The sequence below is a fragment of the Somniosus microcephalus genome, chromosome 12, assembly GCF_052327205.1.
Source record: "Somniosus microcephalus isolate GS21.2 chromosome 12, FLI_Smic_1.0, whole genome shotgun sequence".
Classification (NCBI taxonomy): Eukaryota; Metazoa; Chordata; class Chondrichthyes; order Squaliformes; family Somniosidae; genus Somniosus; species Somniosus microcephalus.
Window position 1 is genome coordinate 86,391,562 of NC_140998.1, and position 22,733 is coordinate 86,414,294.

General features: G+C 47.2%; 1 protein-coding gene across 4 annotated transcripts in view; it reads left to right on the forward strand.

Annotated features, from left to right (window-relative positions):
- kiaa0586 (KIAA0586 ortholog) overlaps window positions 1-22,733 on the forward strand; it is a 674,053-nt gene that overhangs the window by 242,035 nt on the left and 409,285 nt on the right. For all 4 annotated transcript variants that reach the window (XM_086003275.1, XM_086003276.1, XM_086003277.1 and 1 more), the window contains exon 10: window positions 19,165-19,321. In XM_086003275.1, the coding sequence (XP_085859401.1) occupies window positions 19,165-19,321 (157 nt within the window). The remainder of the gene's footprint in view (window positions 1-19,164; window positions 19,322-22,733) is intronic.

Sequence of the window (22,733 nt, forward strand, 5' to 3'; positions counted from 1 at the left end):
CTACAGTCGAGTGACGGGACGATTGACCAATCCTATGCTTCGGTGACCTGACGGTCGACCAATCGGTGTGTGTGTGCGCGGGCCTTATTGTTCTGAACCGAGGTGAGTCGCCGCCATCTTGATTCCAAACTTCTCATTTCTTTTTCCCGCTTTCTGCGTCTTTTTAAAAAAAAAAAGTTGCTTTTAAAACACATATTTAAAAAAAAAGTTAATTACTTTCTAAATCTTTTATCTAATCTCATAAATTTTCCTACCTTTCCCCGTTTTTCCAGGTAGGCCTCGAAGCCTGGGCGTCTGCTGCCAGCCATGCTGGACCCGAGGCAATTGTTTTGTGGCAAGCTCCTCCCACCCCCCCGCTGGGCCCGATTCCGAACCAGCGGCCAGCCATCTTGGTAAAGGCTGGCTGGGCTCACTGCAAGCTCTTTGCGCTCGTGCTGCACTGCACGGCGCACGCGCACCTCCACACAGCGCGGCCAGAGGGAAGCGAGCAGGTTAGCGGGGGCGGGGCTCGGGAGGGGAGGGGGAGCAGAGAGGGTTACCCCGGCAACCAGGCTCGCCAGCCGCAATCGGCCGTTTCAAGCCGCTCGGGCCCGGTCCCGGAGATCGGGAGGCGGAGAGGGGAGGAGGGTTACCAAGGCAACCGGGCCCGGCCAGCCGCAATCGGCTGTCTCAAGGCTCGGGCTGACCGAGGCGCTGCGCTCGGCATGTCAGTGCGTGGGGCGGCACGGAGCTCAGCGGAGCCAACGCCGGCAGAGGGGAGAGGGTCTGCTGGCTCCCCCCTCCCCCCCCCCCCCCGCCACCCACTCCCCTCCCCTCTCCCCCTGCTTTCCTCCCCTCCCCTTTCCCCCTCCCCTTTCCCCCCTCCCCTCCCCTTTCCCCCCACCTTCACCCCCTCCCCTCCCACCCCCTCCCCCCTCCCCTTTCCCCTCCCTCCCCTTTTCCCCTCCCTTTCCCCCCTCCCCTTTCCTTTCCCCCCTCCCCTTTCCCCTCTCCCCTTTCCTTTCCAGCCCCCTCCCATCCCCTTTCCCCCCCTCTCCTCTCCTCCCCCTCCCCTCTACCCCTTCCCCCCCAGTCGCTCTCTCTCTTCCCCCAGTCGCTCTCTCTCTTCCCCCAGTCGCTCTCTCTCTTCCCCCAGTCGCTCTCTCTCTTCCCCCAGTCGCTCTCTCTCTTCCCCCAGTCGCTCTCTCTCTTCCCCCAGTCGCTCTCTCTCTTCCCCCAGTCGCTCGCTCTCTTCCCCCAGTCGCTCGCTCTCTTCCCCCAGTCGCTCTCTCTCTTCCCCCAGTCGCTCTCTCTCTTCCCCCAGTCGCTCTCTCTCTTCCCCCAGTCGCTCTCTCTCTTCCCCCAGTCGCTCTCTCTCTTCCCCCAGTCGCTCTCTCTCTTCCCCCAGTCGCTCTCTCTCTTCCCCCAGTCGCTCTCTCTCTTCCCCCAGTCGCTCTCTCTCTTCCCCCAGTCGCTCTCTCTCTTCCCCCAGTCGCTCTCTCTCTTCCCCCAGTCGCTCTCTCTCTTCCCCAGTCGCTCTCTCTCTTCCCCAGTCGCTCTCTCTCTTCCCCCAGTCGCTCTCTCTCTTCCCCCAGTCGCTCTCTCTCTTCCCCCAGTCGCTCTCTCTCTTCCCCCAGTCGCTCTCTCTCTTCCCCCAGTCGCTCTCTCTCTTCCCCAGTCGCTCTCTCTCTTCCCCCAGTCGCTCTCTCTCTTCCCCCAGTCGCTCTCTCTCTTCCCCCAGTCGCTCTCTCTCTTCCCCCAGTCGCTCTCTCTCTTCCCCCAGTCGCTCTCTCTCTTCCCCCAGTCGCTCTCTCTCTTCCCCCAGTCGCTCTCTCTCTTCCCCCAGTCGCTCTCTCTCTTCCCCCAGTCGCTCTCTCTCTTCCCCCAGTCGCTCTCTCTCTTCCCCCAGTCGCTCTCTCTCTTCCCCCAGTCGCTCTCTCTCTTCCCCCAGTCGCTCTCTCTCTTCCCCCAGTCGCTCTCTCTCTTCCCCCAGTCGCTCTCTCTCTTCCCCAGTCGCTCTCTCTCTTCCCCCAGTCGCTCTCTCTCTTCCCCCAGTCGCTCTCTCTCTTCCCCAGTCGCTCTCTCTCTTCCCCCAGTCGCTCTCTCTCTTCCCCAGTCGCTCTCTCTCTTCCCCCAGTCGCTCTCTCTCTTCCCCCAGTCGCTCTCTCTCTTCCCCCAGTCGCTCTCTCTCTTCCCCCAGTCGCTCTCTCTCTTCCCCCAGTCGCTCTCTCTCTTCCCCCAGTCGCTCTCTCTCTTCCCCCAGTCGCTCTCTCTCTTCCCCCAGTCGCTCTCTCTCTTCCCCCAGTCGCTCTCTCTCTTCCCCCAGTCGCTCTCTCTCTTCCCCCAGTCGCTCTCTCTCTTCCCCAGTCGCTCTCTCTCTTCCCCCAGTCGCTCTCTCTCTTCCCCAGTCGCTCTCTCTCTTCCCCCAGTCGCTCTCTCTCTTCCCCCAGTCGCTCTCTCTCTTCCCCCAGTCGCTCTCTCTCTTCCCCCAGTCGCTCTCTCTCTTCCCCCAGTCGCTCTCTCTCTTCCCCCAGTCGCTCTCTCTCTTCCCCCAGTCGCTCTCTCTCTTCCCCCAGTCGCTCTCTCTCTTCCCCCAGTCGCTCTCTCTCTTCCCCCAGTCGCTCTCTCTCTTCCCCCAGTCGCTCTCTCTCTTCCCCCAGTCGCTCTCTCTCTTCCCCCAGTCGCTCTCTCTCTTCCCCCAGTCGCTCTCTCTCTTCCCCCAGTCGCTCTCTCTCTTCCCCCAGTCGCTCTCTCTCTTCCCCCAGTCGCTCTCTCTCTTCCCCCAGTCGCTCTCTCTCTTCCCCCAGTCGCTCTCTCTCTTCCCCCAGTCGCTCTCTCTCTTCCCCCAGTCGCTCTCTCTCTTCCCCCAGTCGCTCTCTCTCTTCCCCCAGTCGCTCTCTTCCCCCAGTCGCTCTCTCTCTTCCCCAGTCGCTCTCTCTCTTCCCCCAGTCGCTCTCTCTCTTCCCCCAGTCGCTCTCTCTCTTCCCCAGTCGCTCTCTCTCTTCCCCCAGTCGCTCTCTCTCTTCCCCCAGTCGCTCTCTCTCTTCCCCCAGTCGCTCTCTCTCTTCCCCCAGTCGCTCTCTCTCTTCCCCCAGTCGCTCTCTCTCTTCCCCCAGTCGCTCTCTCTCTTCCCCCAGTCGCTCTCTCTCTTCCCCAGTCGCTCTCTCTCTTCCCCAGTCGCTCTCTCTCTTCCCCCAGTCGCTCTCTCTCTTCCCCCAGTCGCTCTCTCTCTTCCCCCAGTCGCTCTCTCTCTTCCCCCAGTCGCTCTCTCTCTTCCCCCAGTCGCTCTCTCTCTCTTCCCCAGTCGCTCTCTCTCTTCCCCCAGTCGCTCTCTCTCTTCCCCCAGTCGCTCTCTCTCTTCCCCCAGTCGCTCTCTCTCTTCCCCCAGTCGCTCTCTCTCTTCCCCCAGTCGCTCTCTCTCTTCCCCCAGTCGCTCTCTCTCTTCCCCCAGTCGCTCTCTCTCTTCCCCCAGTCGCTCTCTCTCTTCCCCCAGTCGCTCTCTCTCTTCCCCCAGTCGCTCTCTCTCTTCCCCCAGTCGCTCTCTCTCTTCCCCCAGTCGCTCTCTCTCTTCCCCAGTCGCTCTCTCTCTTCCCCCAGTCGCTCTCTCTCTTCCCCCAGTCGCTCTCTCTCTTCCCCCAGTCGCTCTCTCTCTTCCCCCAGTCGCTCTCTCTCTTCCCCCAGTCGCGCTCTCTCTCTTCCCCCAGTCGCGCTCTCTCTTCCCCCAGTCGCGCTCTCTCTTCCCCCAGTCGCGCTCTCTCTTCCCCCAGTCGCGCTCTCTCTTCCCCCAGTCGCTCGCTCTCTTCCCCCAGTCGCTCGCTCTCTTCCCCCAGTCGCTCGCTCTCTTCCCCCAGTCGCTCGCTCTCTTCCCCCAGTCGCTCGCTCTCTTCCCCCAGTCGCTCGCTCTCTTCCCCCAGTCGCTCGCTCTCTTCCCCAGTCGCTCGCTCTCTTCCCCCAGTCGCTCGCTCTCTTCCCCCAGTCGCTCGCTCTCTTCCCCCAGTCGCTCGCTCTCTTCCCCCCAGTCGCTCGCTCTCTTCCCCCAGTCGCTCGCTCTCTTCCCCCAGTCGCTCGCTCTCTTCCCCCAGTCGCTCGCTCTCTTCCCCCAGTCGCTCGCTCTCTCTTCCCCCAGTCGCTCGCTCTCTTCCCCCAGTCGCTCGCTCTCTTCCCCCAGTCGCTCGCTCTCTTCCCCCAGTCGCTCGCTCTCTTCCCCCAGTCGCTCGCTCTCTTCCCCCAGTCGCTCGCTCTCTTCCCCCAGTCGCTCGCTCTCTTCCCCCAGTCGCTCGCTCTCTTCCCCCAGTCGCTCGCTCTCTTCCCCCAGTCGCTCGCTCTCTTCCCCCAGTCGCTCGCTCTCTTCCCCCAGTCGCTCGCTCTCTTCCCCCAGTCGCTCGCTCTCTTCCCCCAGTCGCTCGCTCTCTTCCCCCAGTCGCTCGCTCTCTTCCCCCAGTCGCTCGCTCTCTTCCCCCAGTCGCTCGCTCTCTTCCCCAGTCGCTCGCTCTCTTCCCCCAGTCGCTCGCTCTCTTCCCCCAGTCGCTCGCTCTCTTCCCCCAGTCGCTCGCTCTCTTCCCCCAGTCGCTCGCTCTCTTCCCCCAGTCGCTCGCTCTCTTCCCCAGTCGCTCGCTCTCTTCCCCCAGTCGCTCGCTCTCTTCCCCCAGTCGCTCGCTCTCTTCCCCCAGTCGCTCGCTCTCTTCCCCCAGTCGCTCGCTCTCTTCCCCCAGTCGCTCGCTCTCTTCCCCCAGTCGCTCGCTCTCTTCCCCCAGTCGCTCGCTCTCTTCCCCCAGTCGCTCGCTCTCTTCCCCCAGTCGCTCGCTCTCTTCCCCCAGTCGCTCGCTCTCTTCCCCCAGTCGCTCGCTCTCTTCCCCCAGTCGCTCGCTCTCTTCCCCCAGTCGCTCGCTCTCTTCCCCCAGTCGCTCGCTCTCTCCCAGTCGCTCTTCCCCCAGTCGCTCGCTCTCTTCCCCCAGTCGCTCGCTCTCTTCCCCAGTCGCTCGCTCTCTTCCCCCAGTCGCTCGCTCTCTTCCCCCAGTCGCTCGCTCTCTTCCCCCAGTCGCTCGCTCTCTTCCCCCAGTCGCTCGCTCTCTTCCCCCAGTCGCTCGCTCTCTTCCCCCAGTCGCTCGCTCTCTTTCCCCCCCCAGTCGCTCGCTCTCTTTCCCCCCCAGTCGCTCGCTCTCTTTCCCCCCCCCAGTCGCTCGCTCTCTTTCCCCCCCCAGTCGCTCGCTCTCTTTCCCCCCCCAGTCGCTCGCTCTCTTTCCCCCCCCCAGTCGCTCGCTCTCTTTCCCCCCCCAGTCGCTCGCTCTCTTTCCCCCCCCAGTCGCTCGCTCTCTTTCCCCCCCCCAGTCGCTCGCTCTCTTTCCCCCCCCCCAGTCGCTCGCTCTCTTTCCCCCCCCCCCCAGTCGCTCGCTCTCTTTCCCCCCCCAGTCGCTCGCTCTCTTCCCCCCCCCCCCAGTCGCTCGCTCTCTTTCCCCCCCCCCCAGTCGCTCGCTCTCTTCCCCCCCCAGTCGCTCGCTCTCTTTCCCCCCCCAGTCGCTCGCTCTCTTTCCCCCCCAGTCGCTCGCTCTCTTTCCCCCCCCAGTCGCTCGCTCTCTTTCCCCCCCCCCAGTCGCTCGCTCTCTTTCCCCCCCCAGTCGCTCGCTCTCTTTCCCCCCCCCCAGTCGCTCGCTCTCTTTCCCCCCCCCCAGTCGCTCGCTCTCTTTCCCCCCCCCAGTCGCTCGCTCTCTTTCCCCCCCCCCAGTCGCTCGCTCTCTTTCCCCCCCCAGTCGCTCGCTCTCTTTCCCCCCCCCCCAGTCGCTCGCTCTCTTCCCCCCTTCTCTCCCCCCCCCCCCCCCCCCCCCCAGTCGCTCGCTCTCTTCCCCCCTTCTCTCCCCCCCAGTCGCGCGCTCTCTTCCAACAACAACATGCCCTCGAAAAAGCCTCGGCACCGCTGGGCACTCCAACTAGTATATATAGATAAAACGGTATGTCTTTCCCTCTGTCTTTCCGTCTTTCTGTCTGTCCGGCTATACAATCAAAAGTTATAGAGCGTACCTACACATATGTTATATCAAAAGAAAGCTTATCATTAGGGGACTCTCATAGGCGTATTTACCTTTTGGTCAGACAAAAATTGTTCCGACAGTATATAACAAAGGTTAAAAAAACGGCAATATTCCGCTCATTAGCGTTGAGTGACGTGATGGTTGACCAATCGTACAGGTGATTAACCTGATGGCTGACCAATCGGTGCGTCACGGGGGGGAGGTTCATTGCGTGTGTGGGCGGGCCATCCTACAGGGGATAGCGTTGAGTGACATGATGGTTGACCAATCCTACAGTTGAGTGACCTGATGGTTGACCAATCGCTGCGTCACATTGCGTGTGTGGGCGGGCCTAATCCTTCTGACCTGAGGTGAGTGGCCGCCATCGTGATTCCTAACTATTCATTTCTTTTTCCCACTTTCTGCGTGTTTATTTTGAAATATAGATTTGCAGCAAAAAAAAAAAAATTGGTTGTAAAAGAAAAAAAAATCCTTTTCCAAAGGGGACTCGGGCTTTCCCCCCCCTCGGCGGTGGATGAGCTGCCTGCAGGCCTCAGGCCTCTCCTCGCCAGCCACGCCCGAGCTAGGCACCTCCCGTCCAGCCCCGCGATCACCGCCATCTTGGTAAAGGCTGGCGGTGCGCCTGATCGCAAAGTCATTTGCGTCCCATTAGCACCCCTGGGAGCACTAACGGGAGGTGCAAAGGCACCGAATTTCACCCCTAATGTGTTACTGGTTGTACTCCTGCATTGATGTTATCTTAGTTTCTGGGCAGCAATGTACTCACCCTTGAAAGCATCATATTGGTTGCTGAAATTCAGCGCTAGAATTCTTTGCCTCTGCTGTGCACTTTTTGTAGAGTCATGTACTGTTAGCAGAACTTATTACAAGACGTTGCTTTGTTAATAGAACATTCTTGCTGGGAAAAATTGAATATTCCATTTCTGTCCTGAATTATACTCATTATATTAACATGCAGTAATAGTGCATTGTTTATGATAATTATCATGATTCTGAAGTTAATTTGAAAAAATTCATATGTATATTTTTCAAGCTCTCATAGACAAAAACAAAATGTAGTTTATTGGACCCATTCCAGGGCCTTTGTTAGGTCCACCATCTTGAAGCAGAGTAAATGTTGATTTTTTGATAAACATGCAGTGTGACTCAGGTTCTCATTCAGGATGTCCTTCAGAAACAGACACAATAATAACATGGAGAGAGCTAGGACCAGTTTAGTTTGGTATGTGCCAGTCCAGTTATTTATAAAATAAAATTATTTAAAAAAAGATATCCCTGGTGGAGGCGGTGGTGAAGGGGAAGAATCGCATTGATTTAAATTCTCAATCATTAAAGAATGATGAAGTTTTAAGAACTTGTTTGTTATTTTACCAATAAGTAGTTCTTTGTATTTGGGAAGGAGTGGGCAAGTGGGTGGGGGAGGGGGCTGCGGATTAAGAGGATGCTGTGTCGGCATTGTAAGCTTTTGTATGATACACACTGAAAAATGAGCACGGTTTGAGATAAGAGCATTTTAACTATATAGTGTTCTTTGGGTTTGGTCTGTAGAAGATGGGAAGGGAAAAGTAAGCTTATATGTGCTGTAACTTTTGCGTGACTTGTATCAAGGATAGAAGAATGTTTCCATTGACATTGATTTCAGGTTTAGCAATTTGCCAGATTTGTAGATGACTAGAAAATGATTGTAGCTAAAGTGAATAAAGTTTGTTAGTTGGACAACAAAAGTTTGTCCTAAATCTTTAGCTGCTAAAATGGTGATATTTCATCACATTTTGAAATTAAAACAGACAAATGGGTAGCTAACTTCTTAAATCTGGTAGCCTGGAGCTGATGAACTACAATGAACTTCACTGTGAATAGCTTTTGCGTTTTGACTTACTTTTTTAAAAAGTTTTTCAGTAGTTAGAATCCATACTAGAGTGCGCTTGATCTCTAGAATTCTGTAGCTACATTTTAAAATATGTTAAAACAAACACTAGCACAATTTACAGTTGGTATTGTACAGAATGCAATAAGTATTAGGGTGTCTCGTGCAAGAATTTTGAAGAAAAAGGGGCAGCAACATCATCTCCATTTTAGTTATTTTATATTTTTTCTGACAATTTTCTCCTGTCTTCATCGCTCCTGAAGGTGGTGTCTCCTTGCTGGGATCCTTCCCGTCCCTCACTCAAGAGGCCATTATTCATGAGTTAGCCATAACGATGAGTGTTTACACAGTAAGGGACATTATAGCTGGACCCGATCCTGTCCTCACTTGAGATCCACAAAGGGTAGCATTAAGCAGCAGGAATCCTGGCCAATTTTCCTCTCCCTACCCTAGGCATGCTGAGGGCAATCAAGACCAGCTACCTCAGCAGTCTTAGAATTGATTTGTTTGACTGTCTTCCTATCTCTTCATGCCTCCTTCACTATGAGCCGACTGGCCTCCTTCAGTGCCATATCATTCTATGATTATGTGATATCTGGGAGCAGTGGACAAGTGGTTAGCTGCTCCAATGTCGGTATTTCTGTGATGGACGGTACCTCCCATCTAGCAAAATGTTGACAATTTACAGCTCTCATTACATACTTTGATCAGCAGCTGCTGGCATTTAAAGGGAAGATAACAACTGTCTCAACTGCTATTACTGGGATACTGCATGCGCAAATCTTTTTGTAAACTACTACGCATTGTTGAAGTCACAAATATGTTGTGTATAATATTGGCCTGAAATTTGCAGTCAGCGGCAAAGCAAAGGCACTTGCTGCTGGCCCTGAAGAAAGCTGCCCACAGAGATCACGCGCTCTACAGTGGGAATTCCCTAGCGTGATCTAAGCAGCCAATCACAATGCAGAATTCTCACAGACAGGGAACCAGGAAATGAGAAGCTGCTTTTATCCAGACTTTTTGAAAATGTTACAGAGAGCAAAACCAAGATTGGGGTTCCCACGTGGGGTTAAGGTAGAACCTGAAATATCATGAACAAACTTTAAAAAAAAATATATAAGTTTCTTAAAAATTTTAATTTTTATCATAATGGAGAAATTTGGCACTCCACAAAATTAAAATTTGTTTTTCAGTGCCATAAGGTTTGTTTAGCAGTCAAACGTTGTTAGAACCCCAGTTACACCTAATCCAACAAGACGTAACATTTAATGGAGTATGTAACAGCGATATTACAGCGGAAAAGCCCAAGTTTTCATCAGTTTCACTGATTACACTGATTGGCGGCTATTGGTGGTGGGGGTCCACAGCACAGCCAGTGTCGGAGCAGTGACTGACCACAACTTCAGGATTTCTGCATTTAGATGCGTATGTGCTACATCCTGAAGTTGTGGTCAGTTTCAAAGGGGCAATAATGGCGAACGCAGTTAGTTCGCCGTTATTACCCACCACAAATTCTGGCCCATTAAGGTAACCAGAAAGAGAATTCAAGGGAAAATTAGAAAAAAAAATCTTTGCACAGAGGTTGGTTAGAATTTGCAATTTTCTGCCAAAGTCATTATTGAAGCAGAATCCGTAAACTTTTAAAAAAAGGAATCAGATAGTTGCTAGAAAAAGAAGAATGCTAAATGGTATGGGGAGTGAACATGAGGGTGAGATTCAACTCGGGGTTCATATGGTGAAAAATACCAGTAAAAACTTGATTATGCTGTAATATTTTATGATCTCAAAACGTATATGGGTGCTTTATGGTACAGTATTCTTTAAAAATAATGGGTTTCTTTTTAGATATAGCGATGAAATGTGCCAGTTATTTGCACATAAATGACATTTTTTTGTGTTAATCCTTCTTGGAAAGGATCATGTTGGGTCTGTAATAACTGCTTGAACTTATCCAGCATCTTCCAACACAGTGAAGTGTCTAAAGGTGCTTCACAAAGAAAGAAAGACTTGCATTTATATAGCGCATTTCACAATCACCAGACGTCGCAAAGCACTTTACTGCCAATGAAGTACTTTTAGAGTGTAGCCACTGTTGTAATGAGGGAGGGAGTTGGCCACTGAGCAGGAATTGGAAGTAAAAGTTAGGGGAGGTGACTGAAGGCAAGTTTGAAAGTGTCAATTTTGAGTCGGTGTGTGAAGGTGAGGAGAAATGTACCACGGTGGAGGGAATTTGGAAGAGAATTCATGGGCGGCTGAAGATTTCCTCTTCTGGTGGAAAGGAGGGAAAATGGCTGCAAGAGAGGAGGGTGCAAACTAAGAAATGGGGCTGGAGGAAATCGTAGAGGTAGGATAGTAAAGAAATTTGAAGATGAGGACAAAATTTTTGAAATCAATACAACTGAGACAGGGAAGCAGTGGATATCTGTGAAACTGGTATAATGGGTAAAGCAGGAGCTGGTACAAGATAGGATGTGGGCAGTAGAGTCTGGATGAATTAGAGTTTATGTATGGTGGGTGGGGGGGGGGAGCAATGAGGACTGTGCTGGAGAAGTTGAGCCTGGCGGTTATCAAATTGTGAATGAGGATCTCAGCAGTGGGGGTAGAGGGGCATTGTTATCGAAGTTGATGTAGCCAATCTCAGTGATAGGCTGGTTATGGGATTTTAAGCTCAGCTTAGGGTCATACAGGTTGTGAACCATTGGGTTCAACCTGAACAAGCAGCTGGGAACAGGGATAGAATCAAGAGCCATGGGGCAGTGTCTCTGGTGGGAGCTGGAAAAAAATAATGCATTCTACCAAAAACAAAGTAACACGAGGGGTTGTCTGTTATTTTAAAAGGGAAATATTGTGTATTCATGATAGTTCCTGTTTAAAAATCCATGTGACTGTTAATGATGCATGTGTATTTTCATTAAATGCATATTTGTAAAAGACTGTTCACAAGCAGCTGTTATCCAAAACTGGCCTGAATTTAGGAAAATCAAGTGGAACTTAAATTACTTTCAGACTCTTAGCAAGTTCTTCCAGATGTATGAGGAGCTTGTGGTCTGCAGTTAGTAATAGTAGTTACACAACATGTGTTTTAATATTTTCTGTGTGATGAACTTGTGTCCTCACAAATGAATGTAAAATTTAAAAATCTCATGAGTGTGAGCATCATAACTGAAATTAATTTTTAGTCTGGACCTTGCTGTATCTCTGCTATAAATCAGCCATATTCATGTACTACCTGTGCAGCCTGCTGTGTAGAATTGCTTTTTTCTCCATCCAGCTGACATTGAATTTGGAAAGACAGTTTAATGCTGTTTGTAGTTATTTAGAGTCCCAGAGGTAACATTTGTACTGTCTCCGTGACTTGCTGGTGAAAGTGGTGGAATTTGGACTAAGATTGTATTGTGAATTAAACATTTGATCCCTTCTTAAGGAATTTTCAAAATGGCGGGTAGTCGGGTCAGAAGAGGGACAAATAACACAGAAAATGATCAAGAGTAATGAAGTGCTCTCTGTGCTTGTAATAATTAACATCAAAATTGAATTAAAAATGAACACTATATTTTTGAAGAAAATAATCCCACACATCCTATTAAAAACAATAGAAGCCATCAGTGCCCGTTTATTCTACTGTTGAGGAAAACATTCTGTAGCTTCTAGGAAAATAAAAACTAGATAGCCACTATTCCTTATTGTGTGTCCACTACTTTTGTCTTTACAGTGTAGTAGTGTAGGTGCTGAACAGTACATCATCATCAGTGTCAATTTATCATAATGAATGACATTTAAAATGTCAATTAGGATGTACAGTACTAGTCAAAGAGAAATTCTATACAGACAAAATAGTTTTTTTTCTCACCAATGTTCTCCACTTCCCTCCTCCCCTGACCACCCACATGGATTCACTTTTCAGCAGGAATCACTGGCTAGTGACTAGGAGCGAGAACCCTGTCCACTTTCCTCCCCTACTTGAGACCAAACACAGTGGCTCTGTTTCCACCTTGGCTGGGAACAGCAACCTCAGCACAGGCCAGGGATTGAAATTAGCTTCCCAGCTGTCCCTTTTGTTAAACACCTTGGGACATTTTGCTATGTTAAAAGAACTGTATAAGTGCAAGTTGATGTATAGATGTTGACCAGACCATTCGCAACCTTGGCATCTTTTTGACCTTGAGCTAAGCTTGCGACCCCATATTCTCTCCGTCACCAAGACCATCTACTTCCACCTCTGTCACATCGCCCGACTCCGCCCCTGCCTCAGCTCACCTGCTGCTGAAACCCTCCTCCATGCCTTTGTTACCTCTAGACTGGACTATTCCAATGCTCTCCTGGCCGGCCTCCCACCTTGCAACCTCCGTAAATTTAAGCTCATCCAAAATTCTACCGCTTGCATCCTAACTTGCACCAAGTACCGTTCACCCATCACCCCTGTGCTCACCGACCTACATTGGCTCCCGAAATAGAGAGAGTACAACGCCAACATGTTCTCGTAAAGGTCAAGGGGGGGACCAACAAACAAAGGGAACCTTGGATGACAAGGGATATACAAAAATGCATTAGGAAAAAAAGGGGGCTTTTGGCAGTTACAAAAGACTAAAGACGGAGGAAGCCCTAGAGGAGTATAAAAAGTGCAGGGGCATACTTAAAAAAAGAAATTAGGAGAGCGAGGAGGGGCCATGAAATAACACTGGCGAGCAAAATAAAGGAAAATCCTAAGATGTTTTATAAGTATATTAAGGGCAAGAGGATAACCAGGGAAAGGGTAGGGCCCATTAGGGACCAAAGTGGCAATCTGTGTGTAGAGCCAGATGATGTAGGCGGGGTTTTAAATGAATTTTTTGCATCTGTGTTCACTATGGAGAAAGACGATGTAGACATAGAAATCGGGCAAGGGGACTGTGATATACTTGAACATATTAGCAGCGAGAGGGAGGAGGTACTAGCGGTTTTAGCAGGCCAAAAAGTGGATAAATCCCCAGGCCTGGACGAGATGTATCCCAGGCTGCTGTGTGAGGCAAAGGAGGAGATTGCAGGGCTCTGACACACATTTTCAGAACCTCTCTGGCCACAGGGGATGTACCAGAGGACTGGAGAACAGCTAACGTAGTACCATTATTCAAGAAGGGTAGCAGGGATAAACCAGGGAATTACAGGCCAGTGAGCCTAACATCTGTGGTAGGGAAATTATTGGAAAAAATTCTGAGGGACAAAATTAGTCTCCACTTGGAGAGGCAAGGATTAATCGGGGATAGTCAGCATAGCTTTGTCAAGGGTAAATCATGTCTGACCAATCTGATTGAATTTTTCGAGGGGGTGACTAGGTGTGTGGATGAGGGAAATGCTGTGGCTGTGGTATCACAGAATCCCCACAGTGCAGACAGAGGCCATTTCGGCCCATCGAGCCTGCACCGACACATATCCCACCCGATCCCCGTAACCCCTACACCAACACATATCCCACCCTATCCCCGTAACCCCATGTATTTAATCCCCCTAACACTAAGGGTCAATTTATCATAGCCAATCAACCTAACTCGCACATCTTTGGACTGTGGGAGGAAACCGGAGCACCCGGAGGAAACCCACGCAAACACTGGGAGAATGTGCAAACTCCACACAGACAGTCACCCGAGGCCGGATTCGAACCCGGGTCCCTGGCGCTGTGAGGCAACAGTGCTAACCACTATGCCACCGTGCCACATGGACTTCAGTAAAGCTTTTGACAAAGTCCCGCATAGGAGACTGGTCAAGAAGGTAAGAGCCCATGGGATCCAGGGTGCCTTGGCACGTTGGATCCTAAACTGGCTGAGTGGCAGGAGGCAGAGGGTGATGGTCGAAGGTTGCTTTTGTGACTGGAAGCCTGTGTCCAGTGGGGTACCTCAGGGATCAGTGCTGGGTCCCTTGCTGTTTGTGATCTACATAAATGATTTGGATGAGAATGTAAAAGGTATGATCAGTAAGTTCGCAGATGACACGTTGGTTGGGTGGTAAATTGCGAGGAGGAAAGCCTCAGGCTACAGGACGATATAAACGGGTTGGTCAGATGGGCGGAAAAGTGGCAAATGGAATTTAACCCTGAAAAGTGCAAGGTGATGCATTTTGGACGGACAAATAAGGCAAGGGAATACACAATGAGTGGTAGGACCCTAGGAAGTACAGAGGGTCGGAGGGACCTTGGTGTACATGTACATAGATCCCTGAAGGCAGCGGAACAGGTAGATAAGGTGGTTAAAAAGGCATATGGGATACTTGCCTTCATTAGCCGAGGCATAGAATATAAGAGCAGGGAGGTTATGATGGAGCTGTACAAAACGCTGGTAAGGCCACAGCTGGAGTACTGTGTGCAGTTCTGGTCGCCTCACTATAGGAAGGATGTGATTGCTTTGGAGAGGGTGCAGAGAAGATTCACCAGGATGTTACCTGGGATGGAGCGCCTCAGCTATGAAGAAAGGCTAAACAGGCTGGGGTTGTTTTCCTTGGAGCAAAGAAGGCTGAGGGGGGACCTGATTGAGGTGTACAAAATGATGAGGGGCATAGATAGGGTAGATAAAGAGGAACTTTTCCCCTTAGTAGGGGGGTCAATAACAAGGGGGCATAGATTCAAGGTAAGGGGCAGGAGGTTTAGAGGGGATTTGAGGAGGAACTTTTTCACCCAGAGGGTGGTTGGAGTCTGGAACTCACTGCCTGAAAGGGTGGCAGAGGCAGGAACCCTCACAACATTCAAGAAGCATTTGGATGAGCACTTGAAATGCCATTGCATACAAGGCTATGGACCAAATGCTGGAAAATGGGATTAGATTGGACAGGGCTTGATGGACGGCGCAGACACGATGGGCCGAAGGGCCTCTTTCTGTGCTGTATAACTCTATGACTCTATAAAAATACAAGTTGTTGTTGTACAGCTCAGATACTCGCTGGATAAACTTGCTGAGTCATCTGCTAAGACAACATATTTAACAATGTAATTCAGCAGCTTGTTGCCAAACCTAAAGCCATAATATTGTAGAAGAATTTTCTGTGTATTCTTGTAACATCTTTATAACGTAACCTATTTAAAACAAATTCTACTGAAGTCAAATCCTACTCTGGCTCTGAAAAAAGATTTCACATATAAAACCATTCACTTTCAATGCAGTGTTTAAGGATTGGACTCGATAAAATTCAAATCCTGCCTAAGGAAAAAATGTTTTGACCTTATTTTTATATTATCCATGGTTATATAAAGAGGAACGTGAGCCCACATATGAATTAGCTAAAACTTTCCCACATGTCTTGAACTATGTGCGGCTGTGTTTTGAAGGAATCCAGCTTGCAATATTGTACATAGGTGGCTCTGCTCTTTCCTGCAGTGAATTTTGAGCAGGATGACATCACAGTGAATTAACTGCATGTAGTCTGCAGTTTCAACCTAAATTTACTTCACAAAGAAGACAGTAAAGAGGAATATAATAATATCACCTTGCATTGGTTTTTAATCCAAGTCACAAAAGCATGCTTTGTTTACACAAGGTTTTTGTAGACTTCTCCCCTTTGGGCACTTTCTAAACATTCCTTTTGTCTTATTGTATCATGGCTGCCTACTTTTGTCTTATGCTTTACTGATTTGCGAATGCTTTCTTTAGGACTCTCTCTAATGTTTGAGGTAACCCTTTTTCCTTTGACAGTTATGACAATGGGGGAAAAATTTTGCCTCCAACCCAACCAGGTAATTTTGTTATCTTATGTCTGAAATCTTCTTACCGGAGAGAGCAAGCGCACATGTCTGTCAAGACAGAATCAAATTCAGGTTTCAAAGAGTCCAATGTTTCCAGATAGCTCCTGAGCAGCTCCATTTTTCATTAGATTAATTTTAAATTGCTTTGATTTTGCAGGTACACTGAGACACGTAACAGCATATTGTCTAGTTTGTATATTGCCACTGTCTAAATTTAGTTTATGTAGGCCAACCAAAGAGCGATTGTGTGATGAGTTTTGCAGAGCTAATGGCTTCAGCCTAACATCTGTTTGCTGCCTAGGTATACAGCATACATCAACAAAATGTTTTTAGTGACTGAAGTAAAGTGTAATATGATATGCAGGACCTAAAACCCAGATTCGCTGACTGATGAACCATTTAACATGCAGTGAGTAAATTGTGTACAGAGGATTGCAAGGCACATTCGAGACAGTTATTGGAAGCTGCTTCTGACTCCGAATGGAAACTCCCCTGAGGCAAAAGCTGTTTACCATTTGCAGGGGAATTGAATAGCGCTGGCTTCAATCAGATTTCCATAGCAATACACTGATACCTTCTGGGTTCTTGTGTACAAAAATAAATGAATGGGAAAGGGCAGGCAAAAATATTGCAGCGTTGAATATTTTGTTGCCTGCAACTGACTTGGTAAAATCAGGTTATTGAATAACAGTTTTCAGCTGTTTAAAACATGCGATTTAATCAGTCTCAAAAGAGATAATTGAACATAAATGGGAAAGAATGCAGACTAAATAAAAAAAAATGTTTAAAAATTTTTTCTCACACATTTGTTTCCGCTTTCCTCTCCTGAACGCATTGCCTACTCGCTGGAATACAGTTCAATGGGCACCAGACACCCTCTGGGACCTAATCTAAGTGGCCATTATTTATTTGTGAGCTTCAACAATTAATGCTAGCAAGCTATTCAACTGCAGTGGGGAAGGGGGCACTATACCCAATCCAATTTTGTCCTCATTGGCAACCATGCACATAGAATTCCAACAAAAGTCACTGTACAGCTATGGTCAATTTTCTCCTTCATAACCTATGGCCGCGAAGGCCTCTCTCATCATTCTGATTTAGATCAGCTAGCTGAGCACAGACTGTGGAATCAAACTTGTATTTACTTCCTGATCTCTGTGGTGCTGCTACTACTGGATAAACTTCCTGAGCCACTGGTGCCCCAGAAATTTTCAAGGTTAAGAGAAACAATACAGAGCTAACAAATTGCAGTGGTCAGGAAGCTGCCTATTTAATTCAGAAAAGGCAAGTGTGCTTTCTAATTGAGACAGAATTGAAAAAAGAAACAGCTGATTGTTTCATTAGGTACAGTTCAAAGTTCATGAGTAATCCAAGTGGCTGTTTTCTTGGTACAAAATGTGACTGTAACTGAATACCATCGACGTTAATGATTCTTTTGCATCAGTGTGATAGATGGGATTGGGTCCTGAGGTCAGTTGTAAACCATTGGCTTGAGAACGAAGGAAAAACATGCATTAGTAAATTTTTATTCTGAGCAGTCAGGCATTACCAACTTGAGTACACCATAGACTTCAGGGCATTGGTATCGATGGATTGAGTTAAGGGACTATTGGAAAAAGGTTTTGCCTTTGAAGATTTTAGCAGGAGATGGCTGCTGACATTTCCATGGCTTAAAAGGTCAAAGTGTCTTCAAGAAATGCATATGTAGTTCTGCCAATGATTAAAACGGGGGAAAACATGCCCTAATCTCAGTTTTTTTTATCTGAGAACTTTTGCTTTCATACTTTGTACAAAACCTGAGACAAACCAACATACAATGATGGTGATTTATACTCCTAGCAGACTTGTCTGCCCATGTCTCAGCTTGATTTAAATTCTGCTGCATTCGTTTCATTTTTTTCGAAGGCAAATAATACTTTTGAAGTCTGACCTTTGAATCCTCCAACCGGCTCAGTGTGAAAATATCCAGGTCGCACTGTGGGGGCATGCTGACAGAATCTGTGAAATGACAATTTGTTGCTGAAGCTATCAGTCGAAACTGCCAGGAATGTTTTCATTCTGTGCACATAAATCCATTTTTCTTCTTTGGAATGCACACACAAAGCATCCAGGATGAAAATTGGAACGTTGTGACAAATAAACACAGGCAGACGATTGGTGTATGTGATTGATTTGCACTGATGAGCCTCACTTATATTTGTGAACCTTCATTCATATTCATATGTGTAGCATTAAATAAATATCTGTATCCCTTTTGGTTACATATTGTATATTGTAGCAGAGAAGAAACACTGTTTCTGCAAATATGCAAAGTACAGCTTGGTACTTTTTGCAAGCCTATCTTTAACTTGATTTCCCCGTTAAAGATAAAGGAGGGAAAATACATTAAAGTGAAAGACAAGCGTATTTGGACAGGCATTGTGAATGATTCCTGACGTTCTTTACACTGCTCATTGGTTTTGCAGAGGTTCAAATTAAATTCTATTTCCTCATTTATGCCTTATTTCCCCTCAATCTCCTTGGCTCCTCCCCCCACCAATCCCAAACAAGAAGCTAGTTGTAGTTATCTGCAGTACTGCTTAATAATGGACTCCTGGGAAATGTGCAAGTGCAGTGCAGGTAATCAGTGCCTTCTGCCAAGGTCTGGCAGAGAGCAGGAATTTGAAATGCAGGAAACTGGGCATAGATGTACATCTTACCTCTCTATGGCACAGTGTTTGTTTGTTATTGTGTGAGCCACCAGGCCTCTCCCCACTCTCTTTACATTTTAAAGTTGGTCCTCAAGTGAGCATTTATTTCACTTTGTACACCATTCCATTCTTAATGCTATCAGCAGCTGAGCTGCTCTTACTCTGTTTTGTTGAATTTACTTCATAAAATATTCTCAGTTATTTTGATTATTAAAAACAGAAAATACTGGAAATGCACAGAAAATCCTTTCGCACCTGAAAGAGAAAAGACAGGTTAACGTGACAATAATGTTTTATATTGTTCACCTGTTTAAAACAAAGATAATTGTTCAGTCAAGGCTGTTGATCTAGATTGTTATAAGATTTAAGATCAAAATGGTTTCTAAGCTCGACACTTTGTGCAGTATAGTAAATTAAATATCCATCTACAACAAGCTGACATGACACAATATGAACATCTATTACTAGTAATTTGCCTTAAAATATACAATACATTAGAAGGGTGTTTAACATAGCATCTGTATTGTATGTATTAGGACGTTATTGACAAAGATTGAGTTTACTAATTAGACAAGATAACTGTAAAAATGGTCAAAAGGCTATTAAACAATTCCAGTGTTAGCAGAATGATCCTCTAGCGAAGTTTTTTCAATAAATATAACTGGACAGCATGCTAATAACTGATTTTGGGCATCTTTATTCTACAGTAATGCTAAAAAAAAAAAAAAAATTCTTGCACTGTTGATGCTCATTAGTCATTCACTAACTACTGTTAGCATGGTTTTTGGGGATCATAATTCCACATTAAAAAATGCACTAGTCTGTAAGGGGTTAATATATATCAGTATGCAACTGATGTCAGTTTTCAGATGGTGAATGTCATTTGCTTCTTTTTAGCTCTGGCAACCCGCTGACTGAATCGTTTACAGCCTTTGTAGCCCCCTCTAGGGGTTCTGGATCAGCGACTAGCAAAGCTAGCCCAGCTGTACAGAAAGCCACTGATGTGCTGCATGACCTTGGTAGACTGAAGAGGGAAATGCATGGCATTCTACAGGTAATGACACAATGACAAGCACATTGTTAGAAATTGCAACCCTTTACTGCAAATACAGGTTAAGGAATTTGAGTAACAAATGCAAAAAGCTACATTGGAATTCTATATAGAATAATGGCTGGTCAACGTCAGGTACTTGTCCTGAGTATCGATAAGAGTAGTAAAATTATGAAATTAAAACAGAAAATGCTGGAAACACTCACCAACTAGGGTAGAATTTGTGTAAAGAGGAAAGGAGGGTTAATGTTTCAGGTCAATGACCTTTCTTGGCGATTAACGTTAACTATACCTTCCACTCTCCACAGATGCTGCCTGACCTGCTGAGTGTTTCCAGCATTTTCTGTTTTAATTTCAGATTTCCAGCATCTGTAGTCATGAATGTAGTTACAAGCCTAAAAATCCACAAGATACCTATTCACATCTGTAGTTTATTCCCCGACCATCTGTTAGTTAGGAGAAAAGAAATACTGTGTTACATTATTTGATAAAAAGATTTATTTATAATGCAGGAGAATATTTTAACTTGCATATATAATTTGTCTCCTTGCTTCTGTTTATAAAAATGGTTTTCGTCATAAACTGAATGCATTGTAGACAGCTGGTAAAAAAAGAACAATGGAGATGTGATGGCATAAATGCTACCCCACAATGAATGTGGTACAGAATTATAGCAAAAGAATTTGCAGTTTATAGGGACAACAATGGCATAAAATTGGGGGGTGGGGAGGGGGGGGGGAAGCACCGTATCTAAACTATGAATGAATAGACTGGTGGGTATGTAGGAGGAAGTTGCAAAGAAGTAATAAAATCAAGGGTTTAATAACATCCTGTATATAATTTTCTATCTATCTTATCTTTTTATATATATAAAAGGATCGTGGTGTCTGTGTGTCTGTCTGTGTATATGTCCGGGCATCACTCTAAAGTTATAGAGCGTACCTACACATATGTTATATCAAAAGAAAGCTTATGATTAGGGGAGTGTCATAGGCATATTTACTTTTTTGTCAGACAAAAATTGTTTGGACAGTATACAAAAAAATTTCAAAAAACGGACAAAATCCGTTCATTAGTGGTTGACCAATCCTACCGCTCATTAGCGTTGAGTGACGTGATGCTTGACCAATCCTTTGGGGGCACTGGGGGCGTTTGTGGGCGGGGCCTAATCCTTCAAACTGCCAAGCGGGAGCTGAGGTGAGTGGCGGCCATTAAAGACAGGCCGGGCCTGAAGCTAAAAAAAATGGTAATGGAGGTGAGGAAATTTTTGATTCATTAGTATTGATTCAGGAATTTCTCTCTCTCTCCTTCCCACACAGACAAACTCATCCCCCCAGTCTCTCTCTCTCTCTCTCGCTCTCTCTCTCTCTCCCCCCCCCCAGTCTCTCTCTCTCTCTCTCTCTCTCTCTCTCTCTCTCTCTCTCTCTCTCTCTCTCCCCCCCAGTCTCTCTTCTCCCCCCATCTCTCTCTCTCTCCTTCCCCTCTCTCTCCTTCCCCCTTTTTCTCTCTCTCTCTCTCCTTCCCCCTCTCTCTCTCTCTCTCCCTCCTTCCCCCTCTCCCTCTCTCTTTCCCTCTCTCTTTCCCTCTCTCTTTCCCTCTCTCTTTCCCTCTCTCTTTCCCTCTCTCTTTCCCTCTCTCTCTCTCTCTCTCCTTCCCACACAGACAGACAGACAAACTCATTTATTTATATATATATATATATATAAATTATTTCTACTTTTTTCATAACAACATTCCCTCAAAAAAACCCTCGGCACCGCCGGGCACTCCAGCTAGTGTAACATAAAGAGCTCAGGTACTTTATTAGTATCATCTGAACTTTTGAATTATGCTTCCATCTTAAATGCCCTCCTTTTTTATGCTTATTAAAAATAAAATCCATTATTTGATTTTTTCCTTTATGGAAACCTTAAATTTCCAGTGAAAGAGCCACCTAAGACCCCTATGTTATGATGTCAGCGAATGTACATCACAAACACTTTGAGGTAATGCATGGTATTTATCACATACATCATTGGTGTTTTTTGCAGTAAGGGATTTAGTCATTCACAAGCTTTATTAGTACATATCTGTTAAATTAGCTTTGCAAAATAAAGGGTGTGAATGTCTGTGTCAGAGTCTTCCTCCCATAACACCCTTGAGGTGTCAGTTTGTTCAGTTTGTAATGTTTCTGGTTATAGACCAGATTGTGTTGATTCATTATAATTCTGGTACAATATTTTTCCTGCAAGTACGTTGAATTATATTAGTATGAAAAATTGTACTCAAAGATATTGGAAATTTGCAACACAAGTAAAGCTTAAATTCTATTATATAACATGTTTACATAATAAAATATGTCAACATCATATTATGTATTTATCACAAGAAAATCAGTTACAAAAGGATAAAATTATAAAACACTTGTTGGAGTATTTTGAGATTACAGACCCTCTGTTGTCAAAATAGAGCCAGCAGTGAAGTTTAAAAATTTGTAATATTAATTAGTTAGACGTTTCTACAAAAGGAATTCTATAAAGACTTTGGGGGGAAAAGTCAATTGGTTTGCGCCTCCCGTTAGCGCCTTAAGAGGGCGCTAATGGGGCGCAAAGCAACTAGCGCCCGTGCGCAGCGATGTTTGCGCCGCTCACGAAATTAACTAGACATTTTGCGGCAGCGCTAAACACTACCGCCACGATCTCCTGCGCCGGCAGATTGTGACGTCAGTCGAGTGTTTAGCGCCCCGGACTGGATATTCAGTGGCGCTGCCTGCCGCTAGCAACGACAGGTTGAGGGGAGCGTTTTGCAGTCAGGAACAGACTGGGGGAGTGCTATTTAAAGGTGACCGCTTCTTGCCTTTTTTTGTTGGTGACATTTTTGCACCACGCATTCTGAGAGAGAGAGAGAGAGCCTTCTGGAGAGATTCAACGCTGTTTGAAGGGGTTTTGGGTACCGAGCAGCACTTTGCAGGTTCATTTTGATTTGCCCTTCCTTGTATTGATTTAGAAAAGACTGTGGGGGCTGCACTCTGAGCTCTTTCCCTGGGTCTCTCCATTGTTCTTTCCAGCAGATTTGATGTACCGGTCTCTCCAGGCCGAGAATCAAGGCTGCAATGAGCAGGATGTGGATGGAGAGCAAGATCGACCCTCCCCTTTAAGAACTGGCCGGCGCCATTGTGTCTGTGTTCCATTGCTGACTGACATCACATGAGCTTTGCCAGCGCTCTGAGGTAGCGCCTCGCTCCTCGGCCTTTGCGCCTCAAGACAGTTGTGAAGCGCCTGATTTAGCGCTCCAATCACCTCCAGGGGCGATAAAAGCCAAGTTTGCAGTCGGAGGCGATAATTAGCACCAGGCGTTAATCTTTGCGCCCCAAATGGGGCGATACTTAATTGCTCCCCTTTTGTGCTAAGTAAGATTTTTGCGGTAACCTGTAGGA